General features: G+C 45.0%; 1 protein-coding gene across 1 annotated transcript in view; it reads right to left on the reverse strand.

Moving 5' to 3' along the window:
- SCFD2 (sec1 family domain containing 2) overlaps nucleotides 1-16862 on the reverse strand; it is a 194541-nt gene extending 177679 nt beyond the window's left edge. Inside the window, exons 1-2 of the mRNA XM_013172764.3 lie at nucleotides 16091-16862; nucleotides 10548-10716 (exon numbers count right to left, since the gene is read on the reverse strand). Of these exons, the coding sequence (XP_013028218.3) occupies nucleotides 10548-10716; nucleotides 16091-16820 (899 nt within the window). The 5' untranslated portion in view covers nucleotides 16821-16862. The remainder of the gene's footprint in view (nucleotides 1-10547; nucleotides 10717-16090) is intronic.
- Nucleotides 16863-20122: the final 3260 nt, after the last annotated feature.

Raw genomic sequence — 20122 nt, forward strand, 5'->3', positions numbered from 1 at the left:
CAAAATAAATAGTAAAAAACTAATCGGAAACAGACCTTATATTTTAAAGACGTGTTACTTAAACATGCAGGGCCAGATTCTATGCTAGCTATGCTGGTGAAGTAAATTTAGATTAAATGAGGGCCTGGCCCTAGTCGTCTTCTTTATTCCTCTCTTTTACTTCAAAGTAGCATATTTGTCATAGTTTCTATGCAAACCTACAGCCCTAGCTAGCTTCTTCAGATCTCACGCAAACCTAATATGGCCAACTCCAGTCTTCAAAAACTAAACTGACGGCTAGTCAGAAAGAACAAAGCTCCAGCCTTCGGCTTTCATTTTTCTAACCACTTCCATACTCTGGTTGGTCTGTCACAGGGAACGAGATAAGGACTTCTGTCTACTCTGCGCATATTCACCCAGTGTTCTGGCTATCTTCTCACCCCCCCTCCCTGATACACTTCTGCCTACCACAGAATGAGTAAGGAGAGCAGAATTTTGTCCTAATCCAAAATCTCTGGATTTTCAAGTGGCTTTTTGTAGTCATTCAATATCCATGCTGCATCCTCTTCCTAAAAAGGGCTTGGATAAGTATGTTGGGTGCTGTCTAATTCCACACCGCCCCATGTTCTTCCCTCTCAATCAAAACCAAACATATAATAGTATTTTCCAACCCGTGCAAGGAGCCTTTGAAGCTATGGCATATTCCTGTGCCATTAATAAGACCGTAGCTTTTTTTTTTTGTCAAGGTTACTTTCCTTTTCTACAGGGTAACTGTAGCTCAAACAACCACGTGAAGCATACACATTCAGTGTGTGTTCTGTGGATGTTTCCAGTTACTGAAAATGGCTCAAAATGAATTTCTTTCTCTGGTTGCTTATTTAAATAAGTATGGCCACGGAGAGATTTGGATAAGATCATAAAGCTTTCATCTCCCACAGTGAACAGAAATCCTTCCTAGCTCATGATCATTTTAGAAAACATTCACCACCTATGGAAATTAGGTGTCAGTCAGTGTAGCACAATCTTTCAAAGTCTGCAGAATGACTACTACTGTTAATCAGGGAATAAAAACTGGCTAGGTTTGTCAATTTTCACTACTGCTTCTGAAACTATGAGCAGCTAAAAAGCAGCAAAATCCCACCTCAGATGCTACACTTCAGGAAAACAAGATGCACAGAGAGAGGTGTGTACTGGAGCTCCACACTGTGAATTGCAAACTGAAGATGTGAGACCGCTGGAACGCTAATTTACTCCAACAGCAGCAAGATCCGGGACACCGGTGCAACAGCAGGTACCTACAAGCATTCCTTCTTCACAGTGGACAGACAGACAAACAAAACAGAAAACCCCTAGCCAAAGGATAGTAGCAAACCTTAATAAACAAGAAATCCTCTCCTAGCCTTGAAAAGGTCGAGAGCACACCTTTGCAATGAGGCGAGAAGGCAGCTCTCTTCCAGAAGTTAGATAAGTCTTAACTTCCTATCCAAATTTTGCATGCATAAAAAGCAATTTCCCAGAAAAATGATTTTGTATGTTTTTCAGAGGACACCTGGAAAAGGTCTTCTTTGGAAATAATGACTTTTTTTAAAGATGGGATTAAGGCAGGCACCTGGCAAAAGGGATGCAAAACCATGGGGGTTGGCTGGAAAACACAGGCAGAAACTGATTTGACTGCAACACTGCCCGAAGTGCTAAGCATTTCAGATTGCCTAAGTTCCTCATAAAGTACACGTTCCTTTGGGACAGAATGATCTCAGAGAAGAAACAAATGAACTGGAAAAAGCGAAATGAAAAGCGGGGGCAAAGAAATAATCTAATGGTCTGCTAGAATTCAGGAACACAAAACTATGGGGAGGCTACAAAAGGAAAGCACCTCAAGTAACTGCACTGAGCAGCAGTACAGGGGGCTAGATTTTTGGATCAATTATGAAAAAATCAATAGTTTTATAAGCATTTACTTGCACAAAATCAAGTAAGTACTTCTTTGTGCTCAGACTATCTCCTTTCTAGACTAAAAGCATCTTTAAGCTCTGCCACGTAAATAGTTCGCTTCACATAAATTTTAGCCTGCATAAGCTTTGGTTCCTGTTTCATGTTAAGTTTGGAATCCTGAAAGAATCTCAACCATATACTCAAAACTTGCAACCAAACCTGCTGCCAGCATTGGTTCCTCATCAGCATGAGAAGTTTTCATTTGTTCCTCTCATCAGTCTATTTCATCGCATTCTTCCCCTTTGTAAAATACAGCGGGTTTACTTTACAGCATGACAATGATGGACTAAAATACCCCTCCGGGTCACTCAGTCATTCTCTGTTCTGGCACTATGGCTGAACAGCAAACGAGTAATTCCGCAGTATGTAAAAAAGGCCAATGCATATCACTGCATTTTAAAACCTCGCTGTTGAGGTCATTCAGGAGGCAAACGTGAAGGCAGCTGGCCGAGAAGAGTGAGAGCTGGTCTTAGAAAAATCTCACAATGTCAGCCAAAGACACAGTTACTGTTTCGTACTATAAAACAAGAAAGATTGGAGCCCGCTTTGGAGATTCATAAAGTCGACTTAACAGACAGTCTTCCTGCTGCTATTGAGCTGCAAATACATCTGGAGGAAAACGCATTGTGGCGACACCACGAGAAAGCAGTTCGCAGACCTACACAGGGGAATAAGAAACTCGCAAAACTCACAAACAAAAGTCACTGGCATTAAGGTAACAAGGGAGGGATGCTGGTTTTAAAAGAACCGCTGCAGGCTGCCAAAAAACACTACTCTCAAGCAACATAAAATTCCATCCCTTCTGTTCTGACTGCAGGCATCGGGGGTTACTCTTTTTAGAAGAGCTTTTTCCTCCTTTACATCTTGCAAGGAATGTAACTGCAGAACAGAGAGCAATGCTAACGAGGAAACAGTCAGCAAATAAGCCAGTCTAATGGTTGTACTCACAGAATTTCCTTACAGACATTTACTACCTTGTTGTGCTAACCAGCTGAAGATGAGTACTCAGAGAGCTGTTGGTGTTGGACAACATCTGGATTACTCAAAGCTATTGTGTTTTTCCATGGGTAAAGGAAAAATGAAAGATGGGATTTACACTATTCAAATAAATACATATTATATTGAGATTACATTAGGGGAATCCTTCTCTAGAAGAACATGTCTTTGAAAAATTAAGCACAAAATTCTCAATTTTGCTCTTTTCAATGAGCAGATTGTACCGGTAAACACATCTCAAGCCCCTTGATCCTTGCACTCTCTCTGAGTACAGCTATGCAAGTGTTACAGGGCCCAGGGGAAAAAAAAAAAAGAAAAAAGAAAAAAAAAAGAAGAGGGAATTCTGGTTGAAAATTTACATTACTAAGCCTAGGTTGCTCAGACATACAATGAAGTTAAAGGTCCTTAAAGCAAAAGTAACTAAAAGTCAAGCAGTTCAGCTTGCCAGCCCCCCACAAAACCCCTTTTTGTGTGCTCAGAGGCACAGATAAGGAAGAACTGCCCAGCTGATGCTGAGAGCTTGTCAGCCCAAATCATTCTTTATCTGAAGGAAAAATAAGCTTCAAGCTTCCTCTTATCTAGAAGATAACTTTTAAGGCTCCAGAGGCCTGTCATAACAGGCAATTAAAAAACGTGGCACCTATTAGGCAGGATCTTGCCTGGATATAAAGAATCTTCCTATGATTCCTCCGCTGGTTACTTCAACAAACTAGCTACTGCAGCAACCGAGGCTTAGCAGAACAGCAGTGTGGTCTTCAGGCAACGCCGCACGTTACACAGCCCAGGCAAAACAGAGATCTTGACCTCCTCCTCAAATTTTCCATCCTTTGCACCCCCCCCCCCCTTACCCTTCCTTTTTTTTTTTTTTTCCATTTCAAGGAGGTTCTGTGTTGAAAGGATCTGGGCAAATATACACATTTATTGTAAGATACAATAAATCTTATCAGCTTGTTCATCTTATCCTGTGGCAACAGTCAATTATGTTCATTTGATTCAGACTGGTTTGAAACTGAGCAGAAAGCACCTCCTGGAATGCCTGTCTTGACTGACAAAGCCCAGAAGCTGAAGCAGCCAGGGCTTTTATTCCCAACAAGATGCCTTGAGAAATTTCAAACAATAGGGAAGCTTTGAATCGTCCTTGGTTCAGGGGTGTGCTGAGCCCATATGAGTAAAATAAAATGGTCAGCAGGAAGACTGCCAGTACAGGAATGCGGTGGTGGGGGCGGGTGCTATATTTTGGGCATTCCTGCTTCCCAATCCACCATTTGGAGAAGCATCTCATGGACGGATTACTAAAAAGGCAAAAGGCATTAACAGAAAAAACTTATAAAGCCAGTTCGTCTCCCTGGAAATGGACCTCAGGGGCGCAGCAGGAAAGCACAGGGCTGGGCTGTCATTTCTCCTGTCACCGGTCAAGGAAAAAGTTTTATTTTTTTCTCCTTAACTGCTTGAGGCAGTATCTGCTTTTCATAAATCCTCCAATTAAGACCTCCTTTTCCCCCTAACAGCGCTGCTCACCGTGGTCAGAAACTTAGCTCGGGAGAGGCTGCACCCGGGGTGGATTGCTGGCTGTTGTTTTGGTTGGCTGGTTCGGAGGCCTTTTTTTTGAGAAGCTGAACCTCAGATCCATCCTGCAGAGCAGAGCTCCGTGGGCGCAGACAGCAGCGCGGAGCCCCCGGCAGGGGGAAGTGTCCGGCAGCAGACGGGCTGGAGGAGAGCCCCGGGAGCAGGGACGGGTGGGGGTCCCACGGGGGCTCCAGCAGCACCCCGCTGCCAAACCCCTACCAACCTACCGGGGAAGATCGAGCAGCGGCTTACAGCATCCAGCTCTCCCTCTCCCTGCTTCAAAGAGCTTTGCCATCCGTTGTTTTGGCTTATCCTTCCTCCTCCGCAGGGGTCTCAATGAATGCGAAGCAATTCTCATGTCGTCTGGATTTTCTTACTGCAGCATTAACTTTTCCTCTTTAATATTAACATTCCAGAAAGGAAATCTACTCTAATTTATGCCATAAACTCTAAGCTCATTCAAGAAGAACGCTGTCCAAACTACCTTATTATAAGCTTTTATAAACTTATGCATGAAAACATTTTTTTTCCCAAGTTAATATCTACAGCTGACAAGAAAGAAAGCAATACTTTAAGATTCAAAACACTACAAAGATCTAAGAACCATCCCCCAAAAAGCTTAGTGTATAATTAATTCAGTGTTGAGAAAAACATTGCTGTCTTTGTTAGATATCCTTTAGATGCTTGGTCCCACATGAAAACAACAAAAATAAAAGAACAGAATCACCCATTTAAAAAACTACTAAAAGGAGGCTTTATCTTCTTTCCAATTTTAATTCTTACTGCTCTTTTCTTTGCCACACAAGAAAAAATTATTCAGTGAATACTGTGTGTTTTACAGGTCATTAGAACCAGCTCGGTCACCAGCTCAGGGAAAAGGAGAGCAAGGGTGGCCTTAACTGGGAGCAGTCCTCTCCCCTCAGTACGCTGCAGGTATGAATGGGAAGAGCACAGCAGCAAAGAAAGGAGAAATTGAGGTCTTGCCTTTGCTCCTCCTGACACCTTAACTCCCCATGCAATCATTTGCACCATTCTTTGTACCCTCCCAAAGACCAGAACCCCATCTGCCACCTCTGGTTGCCTGCCACATGCTTTGCAAACTTGTATCAGAAGAAATTCTGTTTTTACCAGTTTAAAAATAAAATTCTTGGACAAGGACTAAAAGAGAATACAGAGGTAGAAAGAAACGAAGCGATTTGATCAAGATCACACAGTGAGTAGACAGTAGACCTGGGACAAGTCCCCTGACCTCCTGCTGCTCCTCTGTGCTGTCTCCTGAGTCCCATGGTACCAGGAGAGCACGGCAGCATCGCATCAGGCAGAAGTGTAAAGACAAAGCTAGAGCAGGGTTTTTTTTCTCTGCTTGTGCTCTAACTTGTAACTTTTACTTGTAAATTAAAGTTGGTCCAAAATAGGAGTGCTACACCTCAAAAGTGAGGAGGATCAGGAGTATGTGCTTTCAACTTCCATTGATTGAGACCCAGTAATAAAATTTCAAAGTCTCACATTAATGTTCTAATTTCTAACCAACTTCCTTCCCCCTCAGCACACCTCTCCTTGCACCTCTCGTTCAGAGACCCAAAGAAAGATTTAGCAAGTGCTGTTTCAAACATCTGGCGTACGGAATGATATTTTCTGAATCACACCCATCAACAAGATCATCTCATTCTGAACTTGTTATTTTCCCCCCAGTACAAATTCAAATGATTAAGCAGCTCCACCTGCTTTGTCAAAAGTGCCTAGGCACCTCAACTGTACTGCCCATCAAATTGCTTTAGGCATAGCAGCCCCAACATGAAACATGTTAGGTTACAGTTTTGTATTTCCATGGAAAAAACGCTTGTTTTAAGAGCCCAGTGGTTCCTTCTCTGCAATAATTGCATATTGCACTAAGTACCTATATATTGTAATTTTTAAAAGTGGTCTTTTTATGAGATTTTAATACCACACTGAATTCTGAGAAGCTTACGAACTCCTGGAGAAAAGGAAACTAAAGTGGAAAAGCAGGCAAGAAGTCTCTACTCAGCAGGTCCTTGAAACATGCATAAACAAATTCAGTACTTGGTTTATTCAGCAGAATATGAGAGCACATCAAAAGCGTTCCTGGGTAATAAAAAAGTATATTAAAAAGAGACCAGGCGTACTTAGTTGCCCACAATTCAGTACCAAGTAACTTCACTTCTTGTTCTCACATCCCACAGACCTGTGGCCAGGATGCAGGAATGTGAACCCTTACTTGCTGCTTCAGGGAACCACGGAGTGTCCAAGCACCTCAGCTCCCGGCATGAGAGATGGGGAAAACAGGACGGTGCAGGCCTCCACCGCAATAAAAGCACTACTGGCAGCAGGATGCTTCCACTGATATTTGATAAATATCCATTGATAAAGTATCGATCCTAAAAATGTAAGATAGGTGTACTAAGGTGTTATAAAATGGACAACGTGGTATTCAAATACAGAGAGCTTGATGTGCATCCAAGCAGATGATTTTTAGAAGCCGCTGCATGTATGCTTCAAGTCAGAAGTTCAGCTAAAGTTGTTAGAAAAAAAAATGCCTCCAAAAACACTGTATGGGTTCTCAAAACGCAAAGACCAGCAAGAGAGCTGCAATCTGTGTGATTTTTTTTACTCTACCTCTGCCATTAAGCTTTCACTGCAATTTCTACTTCCATTACGTCTCAGTTGTTTGAAAGGACAGGAACGCTACCATTTTTAAATCAGAAACCAACAGTTCCGAACAAGAGTGGAGGTCTTCAGTTTTATGTCTATAAATGGTTTCACTCTTTACATATATATATATACACGTGGTGCTTATGGACGTGGTTTAGTGGGTAACGTTGGTGGTAGGGGGATGACTGGAACAGATGATCTTGGAGGTTTTTTCCAACTTTAATGATTCTATGATCTGTATATAAAAATTAATAAAATATTTTAACAATTCTCAAACTGCACAACTTTAAACAAATGTTCACAATGGAGTGACAATCTATCAGTGACTACAGTAGGGCAAACAATTACTCCACAAGATTTTTAAGGCTAAGACTAATAAAATTAAGTAATCTAGGTCTAGAAGGAAAGAAATTCTTTTCCTCACAAAGAGAACACCTTCAAAGTACTATAACTTCAGCAGCATATGGCATTTACATTTTCATCTAAATCTTTAAAGAAGCCCATTATTTCCTTAGATTTGAGAAAAGAACCCTGCTTTATTTCACCACACCAGCCATAAATTATTCATTAATTCTGTTTGCTAACTCTGTAACTGAGCCCAGATGTTTCTGCTGGAGAGGCATTCCACAAGAAAAGTTAAATATAGCAAGCTGTGCGGAGGGAGCAGACCTCTTTCTCTCCCCACCACAACATGCTCAAATATTAACTTGAAAGAAAATAATGAAAACATTTGAAAAATATTCTGAATATGCGAGTCTGTGAAATGCCACAATATGGGGCCAGTACGATCACAAAGTTTCACGTAAAAGAGCCCCCCTGCATTCCACCTGGGTGCAGCCCACGTTGCTAGTGCTGTTGGTAGGAAAGGTGCTCTCACTTTCACTCACCAGAGTAAACAGAAAATTTACAAGCAGGGGAACGCTCCTTGCCGTGCGTCATTTACAGATATAAATCAAGACTGAAGTTTCCAATTACAAGAAATGCTTCCCAGCCTGCTACCAACACCAATAACTATGCTGAAGGAGAACTGAGAGCATCCTATGGAATTTCTTATAGAATTGACATAGGAACCTAGTGGTGGGAATTTTAAATCCATTTCAGTACTTCAGAAGAACTTCACCTATTCCACGCTAGCAAAGATGATTAACGCTGAAGTTTATAATCCAACACTAGGATGCAGTTCTTGGTAAAGAGAATGGAAGCTCCAACCTTCAGCTACCCATTCAGATGCTGTTTCTAGTACTCTACAGCAACTAGCTTAAGCTGATTTGTAAATGCCTGTTTTAAATTGGAAACTACTCCTACTCACTACATAGTCAGAAAAAAGTGAGTGAGACAGCTTTGAGCAGTACAAAGCCACGTTCTGTTTTGGAGACTATTCTCAGGCACGCAACACTTCAGTTGCAAACAATAATCACAGGAGAGATTTTAAAAGGTCACCCAGTCCCTTCGCCCTGCTTCAAGACAAAATCAATCCTACTTAAATCAATATTTGTCTAACACGTTCTTAAATATTTCCAGCATAACAGATTTTATACGATGATTTACCTGGGAGAAGCTGTTAGAGACTGCTGTGGCAATGACACTACCGCCTTGGAACCAAGTATCAGTTGCTACCATTCAACTTTGCCTCACTTGTAGAGTTGCAGGTGGGCGACTTGTAATCAATTCCTTTGTTCTTTAAGCACCTGTGTCCATAGCACATTTTGCAGTAGATGTTAAGTCTAACTGTACTTTCAACAGAGGCATCATTTGCCAGCTAGCAAATAGGTAAATAAACCTTAGCACATATTATTAGCCACCTTAGAACAAAATAAAACTCTGCAGGCTGATACAACAACGTGACTACAGAGAAGACTGAAGTCATAATTTAAGCATGGGAAGGCGTACGAGCACTAGTTCAATGTAGATAATGTTAGGAATAATGGAATGGTGGTGCAGGGCAACAGCCTTAGGGCAATAAATATCTCTTTTTTTTTTTTTTCCTAGTCCACACTGCCAGAAATCATCTTCTGGTAGCTAATCAGTTAGCACAAACAACAGCTATCTCAGCATGTCTACCACAGATGACAACCATTTTATTTCTGCTGTGTAGACAGATCTTAAGGACATCTCACTTCAACTTCAGAGATCAGCTGGAAAGCAGCCAACAAAAAGAAAACCAGAACAAATTTTATTAAAGTTAGTCACCTCAGCAGAAACTTACACTTGAGTCCACCTATATGAGGAAATGTTTCCTCTTCAGCTCCCGAGGAAGACAGTTATGCAATGTGAAACTTAGAAACCGGACCCAGTTACAGTCCAGGGAGATGAAAGATGACAAAGGATCCAGAGGCGGCAAGAAAATAAATACCACATGTCAGAAAGTGAAAAGTCCTCTCTAAATGTGTTGCTTTTGGTTTTTTTGGGGGTGGTCATGGGGGAGCGGGGGACCTAGTAGAGTCCAGGTGTGAAGAACCAGAAGAAGTTGAAACAGAAGAACTGGCACTGCTTTAGATTACTCATTTTGAAAAACAAAACCAAAGGAACTACTGTTCTACTACATGGAGAGAATATTATAGCAAAATAATTTTTAATCTCCTTTGCACTGCATGAATTTCTGGAGCACTGCTGAGCAAGATTGTTCTTATGCAACAAAACCAGCACCTGCTGTATTTCCTGGTTTATGCATAGTAACAGAAGCTGCAGGACAGTTTCAATTTGGACAACTGAAGTTAGAGAGTGAAACATCAAACCTGATGCACATTACAAGCAAAGTCTTAGCTACAAACTACATATAGCAAAGACCAATTCTTCAAAGTCACTGCTTTTAGGTTGTCTTTGTTTAAGTAAAAAACAGGCCCTCATATAGCTATCTGTATACCTCAGTTTGTGCCTAATTCTTTCTCCATGGGTACTTTGTTTGAAAACAGGGATGAAACCTTAACAGGTATTCTAACGAGTTCAGCAAGCAGCTCACTTTATAATTACAAAGATGCTTATGGGAGAAGGCAACCACACTAAAGATCTACCTGCTTGTATGACCTGTTACTTAGGCAGAAAAAGAAACGTCACAAGGAAGAATTTCTGGGGTTATTACAATAATCACAGCAATTTAAACAACTGAAATCTAAAAAGGTCCTGAGAAGCTCCCACATTTGAAAGTCTTACATGGCCCACTCACTTAATGCACACATACATGCTGATTATATTCCAGCAGAATTAGGACCAGATGGGTTGCTGCTGTAAACTTGTTGTTTGTTTTGTTTAAAAGAAAAGACTTGTTCTGTTCCCTTTATTTTCCCCATTAAAAAAAAAATCAACATCTTAAAAAAAAAAGGAAAGAAAGAAAGAAGAATGTTTACTTTGGTTGTGCTAAGCAGCCAGGTGCTATTATACTGCAAGCTTCGTCTGGAGTCTGCAGCGCGGTAAGTTCCACCATATTAACCATCACATCCGTCTTGTGGCCAGGAAGCTTGGGAAGCACAGAAAGTATCTTCTCTGCAAGACTGTCGCCATGATGACCAACTGCTCCTGGGAAGGGAAAAAGCCCCCAAAAAGGTCAGGTACGTAAATAGAAGGGAAAAAAAAAAACACAAGGAACTGAGAACAAAATAATAACCACATGTTTTGGGGAGAAGGACAGCAGTAGTCATAATATCAAGGCCATATTTAGCTTTTCAAAGTTATTTTCCTAATAAAATTGATTTCTGGAATGGCTGAAGTTTGAAGTATTGATAACATTTCCACAAGATTGATTGAGAAGGCATAAATTATATTTAGCCTTACAGCTATTAGATCGTCACTGCTTTTGCACTTATATATGCAAAATGCTTTACTCTGCATAAGAAAATTTTAAAATGAGATTTGCAATGGTTACTGAAGAAGCTGGCAAACAAAAGAATTAAATATACACGCACACACGCAAACTACACTTTTCTACCTAAACTAATACCGCTGTGCTTAAAAGGGCTGCGTGCAAGCTGCATACATAGCTGCACAGATAGGCAGGCATAACATAAACAAATCACCAACAACATGCTACCATCAAGGCCCTCTCTCCTATACAGACTGAGGGCAGCACAGGTGAAACCAACATGAGATGACTAAAAGAAAGGAGGTTGGCATGTTTCTTCGATTCACCTGAATACACACGCTGTTCCTTCTACTCACCAACTCTAAACACAGGCACTACAAGCAACTTGAAAAATGTTAAGCCTGTGAGCCAAGCCCAAGAAAAACATGATGCATGCTGTGGATGAAAGAGTTGGAGAAGGGAAATAGGAACTTCATTGCCTTTAACTCAGGAAGAAGTCCAAGGTATTTGTATTCTGCAAGTTTAGCTATGGCCCACCTGCTACCATCAGACCAGGCTGGACACCAGTGTTGAGCTCAGTATTGTTCTGGCTTTACCCAGAGAAGTAACAGAGACTTCTGAACCCACCTTTGAGGGGCAGTAAAAAGATTTTTAGGCTATGGTCTTCTGCCGATGAGGCACCCTAACCATTCTCACTTCTGATCATTTCCAAAAGCAAGGATGAAAAGGGAAGAGAAGTAAACTCAAGCTGCACGCTGGCAGTGCCTCCAGCTGCGGAAGGCAAGGAAGGCACATGTGTCCAGCATGTGCTGCTAGTGGAATGGGGACACCTGGCCGCTCAGCTGGATGAATTACCAGTTTGTTTCACCAGAGACTGTTGTAGTCAATCAGAACGACAGCAACTTTCCTTTCTACCATCCCCAGGCAGACTCAGACCACTGAACTGCAGATGAGATGAGCCGGGTCGTCTTCGCAGCTCGCGGAGCCATCTGCTCTCCAAAACCCCCAGGTTCCTCTTACGAGGTCAGCCCCTTGTCAGCCACGCTGCACTTACCAGCACCCGCAAACATACAGGCATGGAAAGCAGATGGCAATCCTTTAAACCTTCACCCCCCAAAGAAATGGAGACACGACACCGAACGAAGCTAGCGACACCTCAAATCCAAGTAAACCCACGTTCAGTGGAAGTGGTTCCCGTCCTCCCTCCCCATCACTGCGAGGACAGTCAGGAGGGTGCTCAGCAGCTTCTTATGACCACCAGGGCTCGAGGCAGCTGGCAGCTTTAATGCTGCCAACCCGCACACATATCAGGTGTTAAAAGTGGCAAGGAGAGGTTATCTGACCAATGTACCAGAAGTCCACGTGCCTGGCTAACACCCAAGCCCTGAGGATACAGGAAATCTGACAGAGCAAGCTTGTCTAATTTTACTTTGTCTTCTCACCAGAGTGACAAACTGAAACAAGTCACCTTTGTTGCGAGCTGCAGCTGGCACAATTGTCAAAGTCAACCAACTGTATCGTGAACTCAAAACCCCCCAAAGCACAAAAAAAATATTTTCCTAAGCCCACCAGCAGCCCTATAACACACCATTTATACTCAAATTCTTCGGGTCTCCTGCTGGCTCTACTGTCTGGCAGAGGAAAAAAAAGAAGCATATTCAAGGTGCAATTGCCTCTCTTTTATGTCACAGGACCAACGTGAGATCTTGGGCTGCAGGAAGCCTTGGAAGTCAGTCGCCAAACACGAGGAGTTCTCCTACAGAGGTGCTGCTCGCTAGCTAATAACTAACGCAGCTAATTTCTGTGGCTCATTAGAAGCCAGGGGCTTTTCCTTCGATCAAAGTTTAAATATGCATCAGTGTGAACCAAAACAGTATGCAAAGCATTTCTTGTCCCTACTATCAAGCCCTCCGAAAACCTGCTGCTTTAACTACCCCACTGAAGATTAGTTTAGGACTGGTGATTTTGGAAAAACGCAAGGACAAAACCATCTCGGTTTTTGTGCTGTTTCAATGCTGCACACTCACCTGATGCTTTCCCAAGCAAGATGACCACTAGGAAGACTTTACACTGAAGAACTTCAGTGGGAAGTTCCTATGATGCAACTTTCTTGGGCAGTGCATCATCTCAGTGAGAACAGGGTTTAAAATATCAGAAAGCGGAAACGTTTACATCTATTCCCTTGAAAGAAGCTGGACACTGGAAGTCACAAAGCTTTGCAACGTTTTGTCGTTTTTTTTAATCCAGCATTTGCTTAAGCTTAGTTCAACAGTGCTGGAAAAGAGCCTGCATGTTCCTGGGAACCACTGTGCAGGCATTCAAGGCAAACTAGAGCATCCTCCTGCCTCAGCAAAACAGAGAACTACACTCTCCTTTGTACAGACAGAGGAACATCAAAGTACTCATTTACTTATCCCACTACTGAATCCTGGAGGGACACACGACAGAATACCACTCATAGCCCCACGGTAGGAGCCCGCAGGCAAGCTCAGCAGCATTACAGTGCTGCCATGAATATACAACAGGTTCCCCATCTCTCACAGCTACTGAACATGGACAAAGAGCAGTAAATTGGGAGCCAAGAAAAGAAACACCTAAGCATCTGCTTAAGGCTCACATACTTCTCAAGTCCCCTGCACTGACCAGGCACCTGCAGTTGTCTTTCAATATGCAAAACTCACTCCAGCAGTTTGCTTATCTCCGTGGAGCTACCGCAACACATTTAACATCTGAAGCATTGAAAACCTGTTATGAAAAGTTGTGGGCCTGCTTCACAATAACAGAATCTTTACAAACCACATCACAGCAGAGTCTGCACGCTGACCCACAGTGCCACTTTTACAGCACTTGAATATTTTCAGCTGCCATCAGTCCTCACAGCTGAAGCCTACAACCTCAACTAACCATAATCGTTTTAACATCTGCTGCCTCCTGTGTCAAAACCCCAACCACCTCCTTCATAAAAGGGGGACTACTGTACTTCACAGACCTCAGTATTTATGCTTTCAAGGCCTCACCCTACGCAGCAAGGAAACATAAAACATGTTTTTTGTTTCGTTTAAGACAACAGTAGCATCAATCCACCAACACATCAACTGGGAAGATGCCGTAATCAGAAGCGCGTGAGTAAAACAATCCAAATCAGTAACATGACAGATAGAAGGAAAGAAAAGATACCACTGACAAGTACAAGCCGACAGTCTGAAACAAAAGTAATCAACAAGAGCTATTAATCAGAACCAGGCTTTAACCAGAAAGAGACGGGCCTGCGTTAGCCTTCACTCTTATATTACTCTTCACCCTGCTATTATGCAGTACGGCAATGGAGGCACATCACGGCTCTCATCGACGTGGCTGCTCCCAGGAACTGCACCTACACTTCACTGATGGGGGCTGAGCTCTGCTCTTTATACCCCTTAAAAGGCTGAACGCATTACAGCCAGCTCGAGGTGTGATGGAAAGCTGCTGCTTGGCTGGTAGCAAGGGCGGTGATCCAGCAAGTTAAACCCGAGCACGCAGCTTTGTATGGCTGTGGGGAAAAGCTCCCGTGATTCTGAACGATACACATAAAGGTACCTGGGGAAGACTGAAGTGCTGCTGCTGAAGGTACTGAAATACCTCTTCCAGACAAGCTGCAATGACACTCACGTGAGAGGTCTTAATCAAAACTGCATTAACTACACGGTCTGGCAAGCTAGAAAAAACGCTGCATAAAAGGTGTGAATGCTGGCAAGGTGGTGACTGAGAAACATACGAAAGGAACATGGGGTTAGAACATAATGTCACAAGGTAAACATCTAGCGATGCAAGCATCAGAGAAGAAAAATGAAGGGGAATTAAGGTACCAGAGTTAGCTCTGACCTTACTTAACCAGTACAATTTATTAGAGCCCCACTCTAGTTGGAGGATTTATTCTGCTTCTTAAAGCTGAAGTCATGAACTTTAAAACACGCAGGCAAACCGAAGCAGCGCTACGCATGCACACAGACCAGGGACAGCACCAGTGGCAAAGTTTTAGACAATTATAATTCAAGCAGTGAAGACGATTCAGAAATAGATGTGCTGCAGGTGCAACATAGTGCCATGCACTTGCTGCAGGTCAAGTGGCAAAAGTTTGACCTCAATTAGTTACTACAGATGAGGCAAACAGAACCAGTCCGCACACGCTGCAACATCAGCAGGCCCACAAGCAGTACAACGGAGCAAGCGAATGCAGCTGCTCCTGTATAAATTATTCTGAGCTTCCTGTTTCCTCTGAAACAGGGTTATTCCACAAGTGAGAGCCTGATACAAACTTCTGCCAGGCCACTGGCCCTGCATCTTGCTGGCAAGTCATCTAATCACACTTCCCCTTTCTGCCCTTTTGATATCACATCTTACCAGCTTAAAACACTACCTCGTTCACTAACCTTAGAGGTTGATTACAGAACTAAGTAGCCTCCTTCCAACAGTTTCTCAGTAGACTTACACCACTCCCTGCACGTCTCAATTTTTGCATGAATTGTGCATTGATTAGTAGTATTAAATTTACCATGTTTCATTCTTATGCTTTCACTTCCTGAAGCGTTTTATGAAATGTTCTGTACTGTTTTCACTGAAATGTTTTCCAAGTTAAAGATGCCTGCTACGTGCCATTGCATCACTCAAAAAGTATAATGCACAGCATCCAGTAATATATATTTGTATATATATGAACTCTCTGAGGCATTTAGGTATAGGTCAGTGTACGTGTGTATCTGCTTAGACAGGTATAATGCTGTGGGCGACAAGTATGATACGTTGGCACATGCCTTGCGGCAATCCACAGGGCACAAGCTGAACGCAGCGGAGCATTTCCTTTGCACCTTGGAATGACGCAGGCCTAGCTAAGGTCTCTTATTTGCAGCAAAGCAGAAGGGCCAGAAACAGACCTGCAGAGCCCTCTGCTTCACTCTTGGTTTCCACAACCTGCCGTGGGGCACCAGTGGGTGTGCAACCACCCATGACGGTGCACGTAGGCCACGAGCACTCGTGCAACCACACAGAAGCCTTTTGGTGTGGTGATCCGGGTATGCCAGGATGGCAGCCCTCGCCAGCGCTTGGCCTCCTTACCGGCGAGGTCCAACGTCCTGTCCACGAAGACGACGGAGGCCCTGTTGGCGGCCATCCTCCTCCTGTTCCTGGCCGGGGCGTAGCTCGCCAGCTCGGCGGCGAGCACCCTGCTGAGGCTCCCCACGGCGAAGCTCTCCTCCCGCAGCCCCATGGCGCCGAACAGGGCGTCCAGCTCCCCCACCAGCACCCTCACCGCCGCCCTCAGCTCCGAGGGCAGCGCCCCCAGCCCCAGCTCCCCGGGGCCGCCGTGCCGGGGGCCGCCGGGCGGCGGGACGAGGGCTGCCAAGCCGGGCAGGAGGCCGAGCTCCGCCGTGAGGGGCGCCAGCAGCGGCGGCCCCCGCAGCACCGCCTCGGCGCGGCCGCCGGGGCCCATCCACCGCCGCAGCGCCTCCTCCAGCTCGCCGGGCCCGCCGCCCTCCGCCTCCCCGGCGCACAGCACGGCGCAGCACCGCACGGCGCCCGCACCCAGCACGGCGCGGACGGCGGCGGCGGCGCTGCCCCGCAGCGGCCCGCTCAGCACGAAGACGGCGCGGGGAGACCCCCCCGCCGCCCCCTCGTCGGCGGGCAGCGGCTTAACGGCCAGCGCCCCCGCCGCCAGCAGCTCGCCCGCGCCGCCGCCGCCCCAGTGCAGCGCCTCGGCGGCCGCCGCGTCCAGGAAGACGACGGCCCCGCGCGCCCGGGCGAGCACGGGCTCCCAGGCCTGCCGGCACACCCGCGGCAGCGCCGACATGGCGGCGGGACTGGGGGGGAAGGACCGGCGGCGGCGGCGGCGGCGGCGCTGACAGCCACAACGCCGCGCACGTGCCCGGCCGGCGCCGCGGGTTGACGTGGCGGCCGTGGGCTGGCTGCCCGAAGCGGGGCGGGACCGCGCTACGCCGCCCCTCAGGGCCGGCACTGCTGCGCTACACCTACTGCAGCTGACAAACGGGACGAGATTAATAAATAATGATAATTAATAAGTTTGTCTGCTGCCTGAGCTGCTCTTCATAGAACAGAATCGCTAAGTTTATAAAAGACCTCCAAGATCACCTGGTCCAACCACCCCCCTACCACCACTATCACCCACCAAACCACGTCCCTAAGCACCACACTCAACCTTTCCTTGAACACCCCCGGGGACGGTGACCACCACCTCCCTGGGCAACCCGTCCCAATGCCTGACTACTCCTGAGAAGAAATGTCTTCTAATTTCCAACGTAAACCTCCCTGGCACAATTTGAGGCCATTCCCTCTAGTCCTATCACTAGTCATCTGTGAGAAGAGGCTGACCCCCAGCTCCCCACACCTTCCTTTCAGGAAGTTGTAGAGGGCAATAAGGGCTCCTCTGAGCCTCCTCTTCTCCAGACTAAACAACCCCAGCTCCCTCAGCTACTCCTCATAGGGCTTGTGCTTCAGGCCCTTCACCAGCTTTGTAGCCCCTCTCTGGCCACATTTCAGGGCCTTGATGTCCTTCTTGGACTGAGGTGTCCAAAACTGAACACAGTACTCAAAGTACTTCTTAGGTCAAGTACTTGAGTCTCTTGCTGGTTCAGCTGGTTTTGTGGCATTGGGGAGCACAGCTAACATGGGTTCGCTAGATTTCCAGTCATTAAATTAAATTCTTTCCACCTGTTCCACACACTCTCCTGCCCTGATGTTCTTCCCTCTTCCAAACAGACTTACTGCATTTATACTCACACTAAACTATCTTCCTCTCAGATCCTTGATCTCAGAGCTTACATATTTGAGCTTTTACTTTATGCTCGAGTATCACAGACAAAAGCTAGATATGGTTCATCTTGTCCTACTCTTTAGAGTTACCAAATTATTCCTAATTTCTTTCAGCTATATGGTCAAAAAAGCAGGTGCTCTTTTAAGAAAACAAATAGCTTTTTACTTTAAAAATACAGTACAGATTGCAACTGGTTCTGCATGTGTTTAGAAAAGGATTACTAGCCAGAAAACAAAATGAGGTTAATCAGCATAAAGCACAGTGGTTACATTACAAAAAAAAAAAAGAAAAGTAAGTACTTTTAACAGCTTATTTTATCATGTGCAAATTTACAACTACACTGTGTTAGGGGAAAAAAAGGTATTAAAGGCTTCCTGTAAACTTGGAGTCTTGTGGGTCTCTGGAGCGTAACTTGTGAGTCAGGACGCTTGTGCAGCTCACAAGAGGCCTTCTTCTGTCCTCAGCCTTTAGCACTTACGGCCTTGGGGAAAACCTTGTTTTTCGGTCCCAGCTGCTGCTCTCCTGTGCAGCAGTAAGGAGAAACTGCAAGGTTCTTTCCAGAGGCTGAGACTGGTGGGAGTTGTTATCTTTTAGGGCAGAAGGCCACCCAGCCTAGCAGTTTGTCCTCAGAAGCAAGGCAGGAAGGAGCGGCAGAGCATCCTCTCTGTCCAGCCATAGTGAAAGCCAGATAAAGAGGTTCCTGGGAATGGTGGAGGGCTGGCCACAGCTGTTGGGACACTGCCTTGTTGTGCAAGCTTCCCACTGTTCAAGCTGCTCAGGATAATTTTTCAGGTGGATTTTTATGTGACCACTAGCTCCATGTGATTACATAAAGACTTGCTATGAGCAAAACTGTTTTGAGGATGTGTTGACACGTTTATTGTTTCTTTTTTTTCAAGATTTTATGCTCTGCACCTCTCCTGATTTCTCTTTGTGTTGTTTCCCACAAAACTGTTTTCTTTCATCTTTCTTGAATCTGCATAATCAAAGGAAAGAAAATACAGAGTTCTACTGCTTCCTTTAATGTAAGGCTAACATCAAGTGTATGAAACGACCAAGTAAAACAGGAATGAAAACAGAAAAATACTGATGCCTAGTAAGAAGTACTGTAACACAAATTTGCTTTATTATAAATAAGTGTCTACAAATGTTTTTTTGGGCCAAAAACATCTTTGTTGATTCCACTGGTATATATATTAAAAAAAATAAAATTACATAAAAACCCTATTGCATGATAATTATACCCTAATATCCATGACCTGTACATGATATCCAGACATTTAAAATTAACTTCAGGGGAAAAAAAAAAATCTTATTTGAGAAGGTATTTTATTCACATGAACTTTAGTGAAATGTCATGCCACATATGAAACTCTAAAACAAAGTTCTCTATGCAGGCAATTCAAAGAAGAAGCTCTCCCACCCAGTTTTGGTATGCTTATAATATAGTCAAGCTGTCTAGTCAGTTCTTCACAGGCTGTCCTGCTGTGAAAAAGGGGTATTTTTTTTAGTTTTCACAACCATTCTAAGGTGCTGAATACTCCATTTGTACACAAAACTGGTCAAAGCTTGTTTTCACAGTTGTTGGTACTTACATTTCATAATTAATCTTGAAGTTGTTACGCAGCATTCACAGATGGAAAGTGAGAACATCAATACAAATGGCTTGCTACTTCCCACTGCTTTTAAAATAGGGCAATTTCTTCATGAAACGCGTAGCTACACGCTGGGACGTTTTGTCACAGCTCGCTATTTTTAGCTCCGTAAGAGTTTAACGTTCATAAAGGCAGACGCTTCGCAGAGGAAATAAGATCTATAAGGAGCTAGCTGCTAAGCCTAAAACACTAGCTCTGGCTGAGAGCCCCTGAGCCGAGTGCTAGGGCAGCACAGAGCAGAGGCAGCACTGTGTGTTTATCCTGTGGTTACGCTCTCCCCCGGCAGCTGCTAGTAGGAGCGAGACACTGCAAAGTAAGGATGCTCGGCCACGTCCTTCTTCTGGAGCCGGGCGAGGACGTCCCCGAGGACCCCGGCAGGCTGCCCGTGATCCCCACCGAGGAGCCAGGCGGGCGCCTGGGGCTGGCGACCACCGCGAGCAGCGGGAGGCGAGGGGCCGCCGGGGCGGCTCTCGGGCGGGCAGCACCGAGGTGAGTGCCGGCGGCGGGGCCCGGCCCGGGAAGGCCTCCCCGAGCCGTGAGGAGCGCTGCGGGCCGTCCCCAGCGCCTTCCCCAGCGCAGTCCGCCCGGCCGGGCGCCGCCGGGCCGCCCCCCGCGTGCCCGTGCCCAGGGCGCCGCGGGGCCGGGCCGGGCCCGCTTCCTGTGCGT

This window comes from Anser cygnoides, chromosome 4 (genome assembly GCF_040182565.1).
Source record: "Anser cygnoides isolate HZ-2024a breed goose chromosome 4, Taihu_goose_T2T_genome, whole genome shotgun sequence".
In the NCBI taxonomy this organism is placed as follows: Eukaryota; Metazoa; Chordata; class Aves; order Anseriformes; family Anatidae; genus Anser; species Anser cygnoides.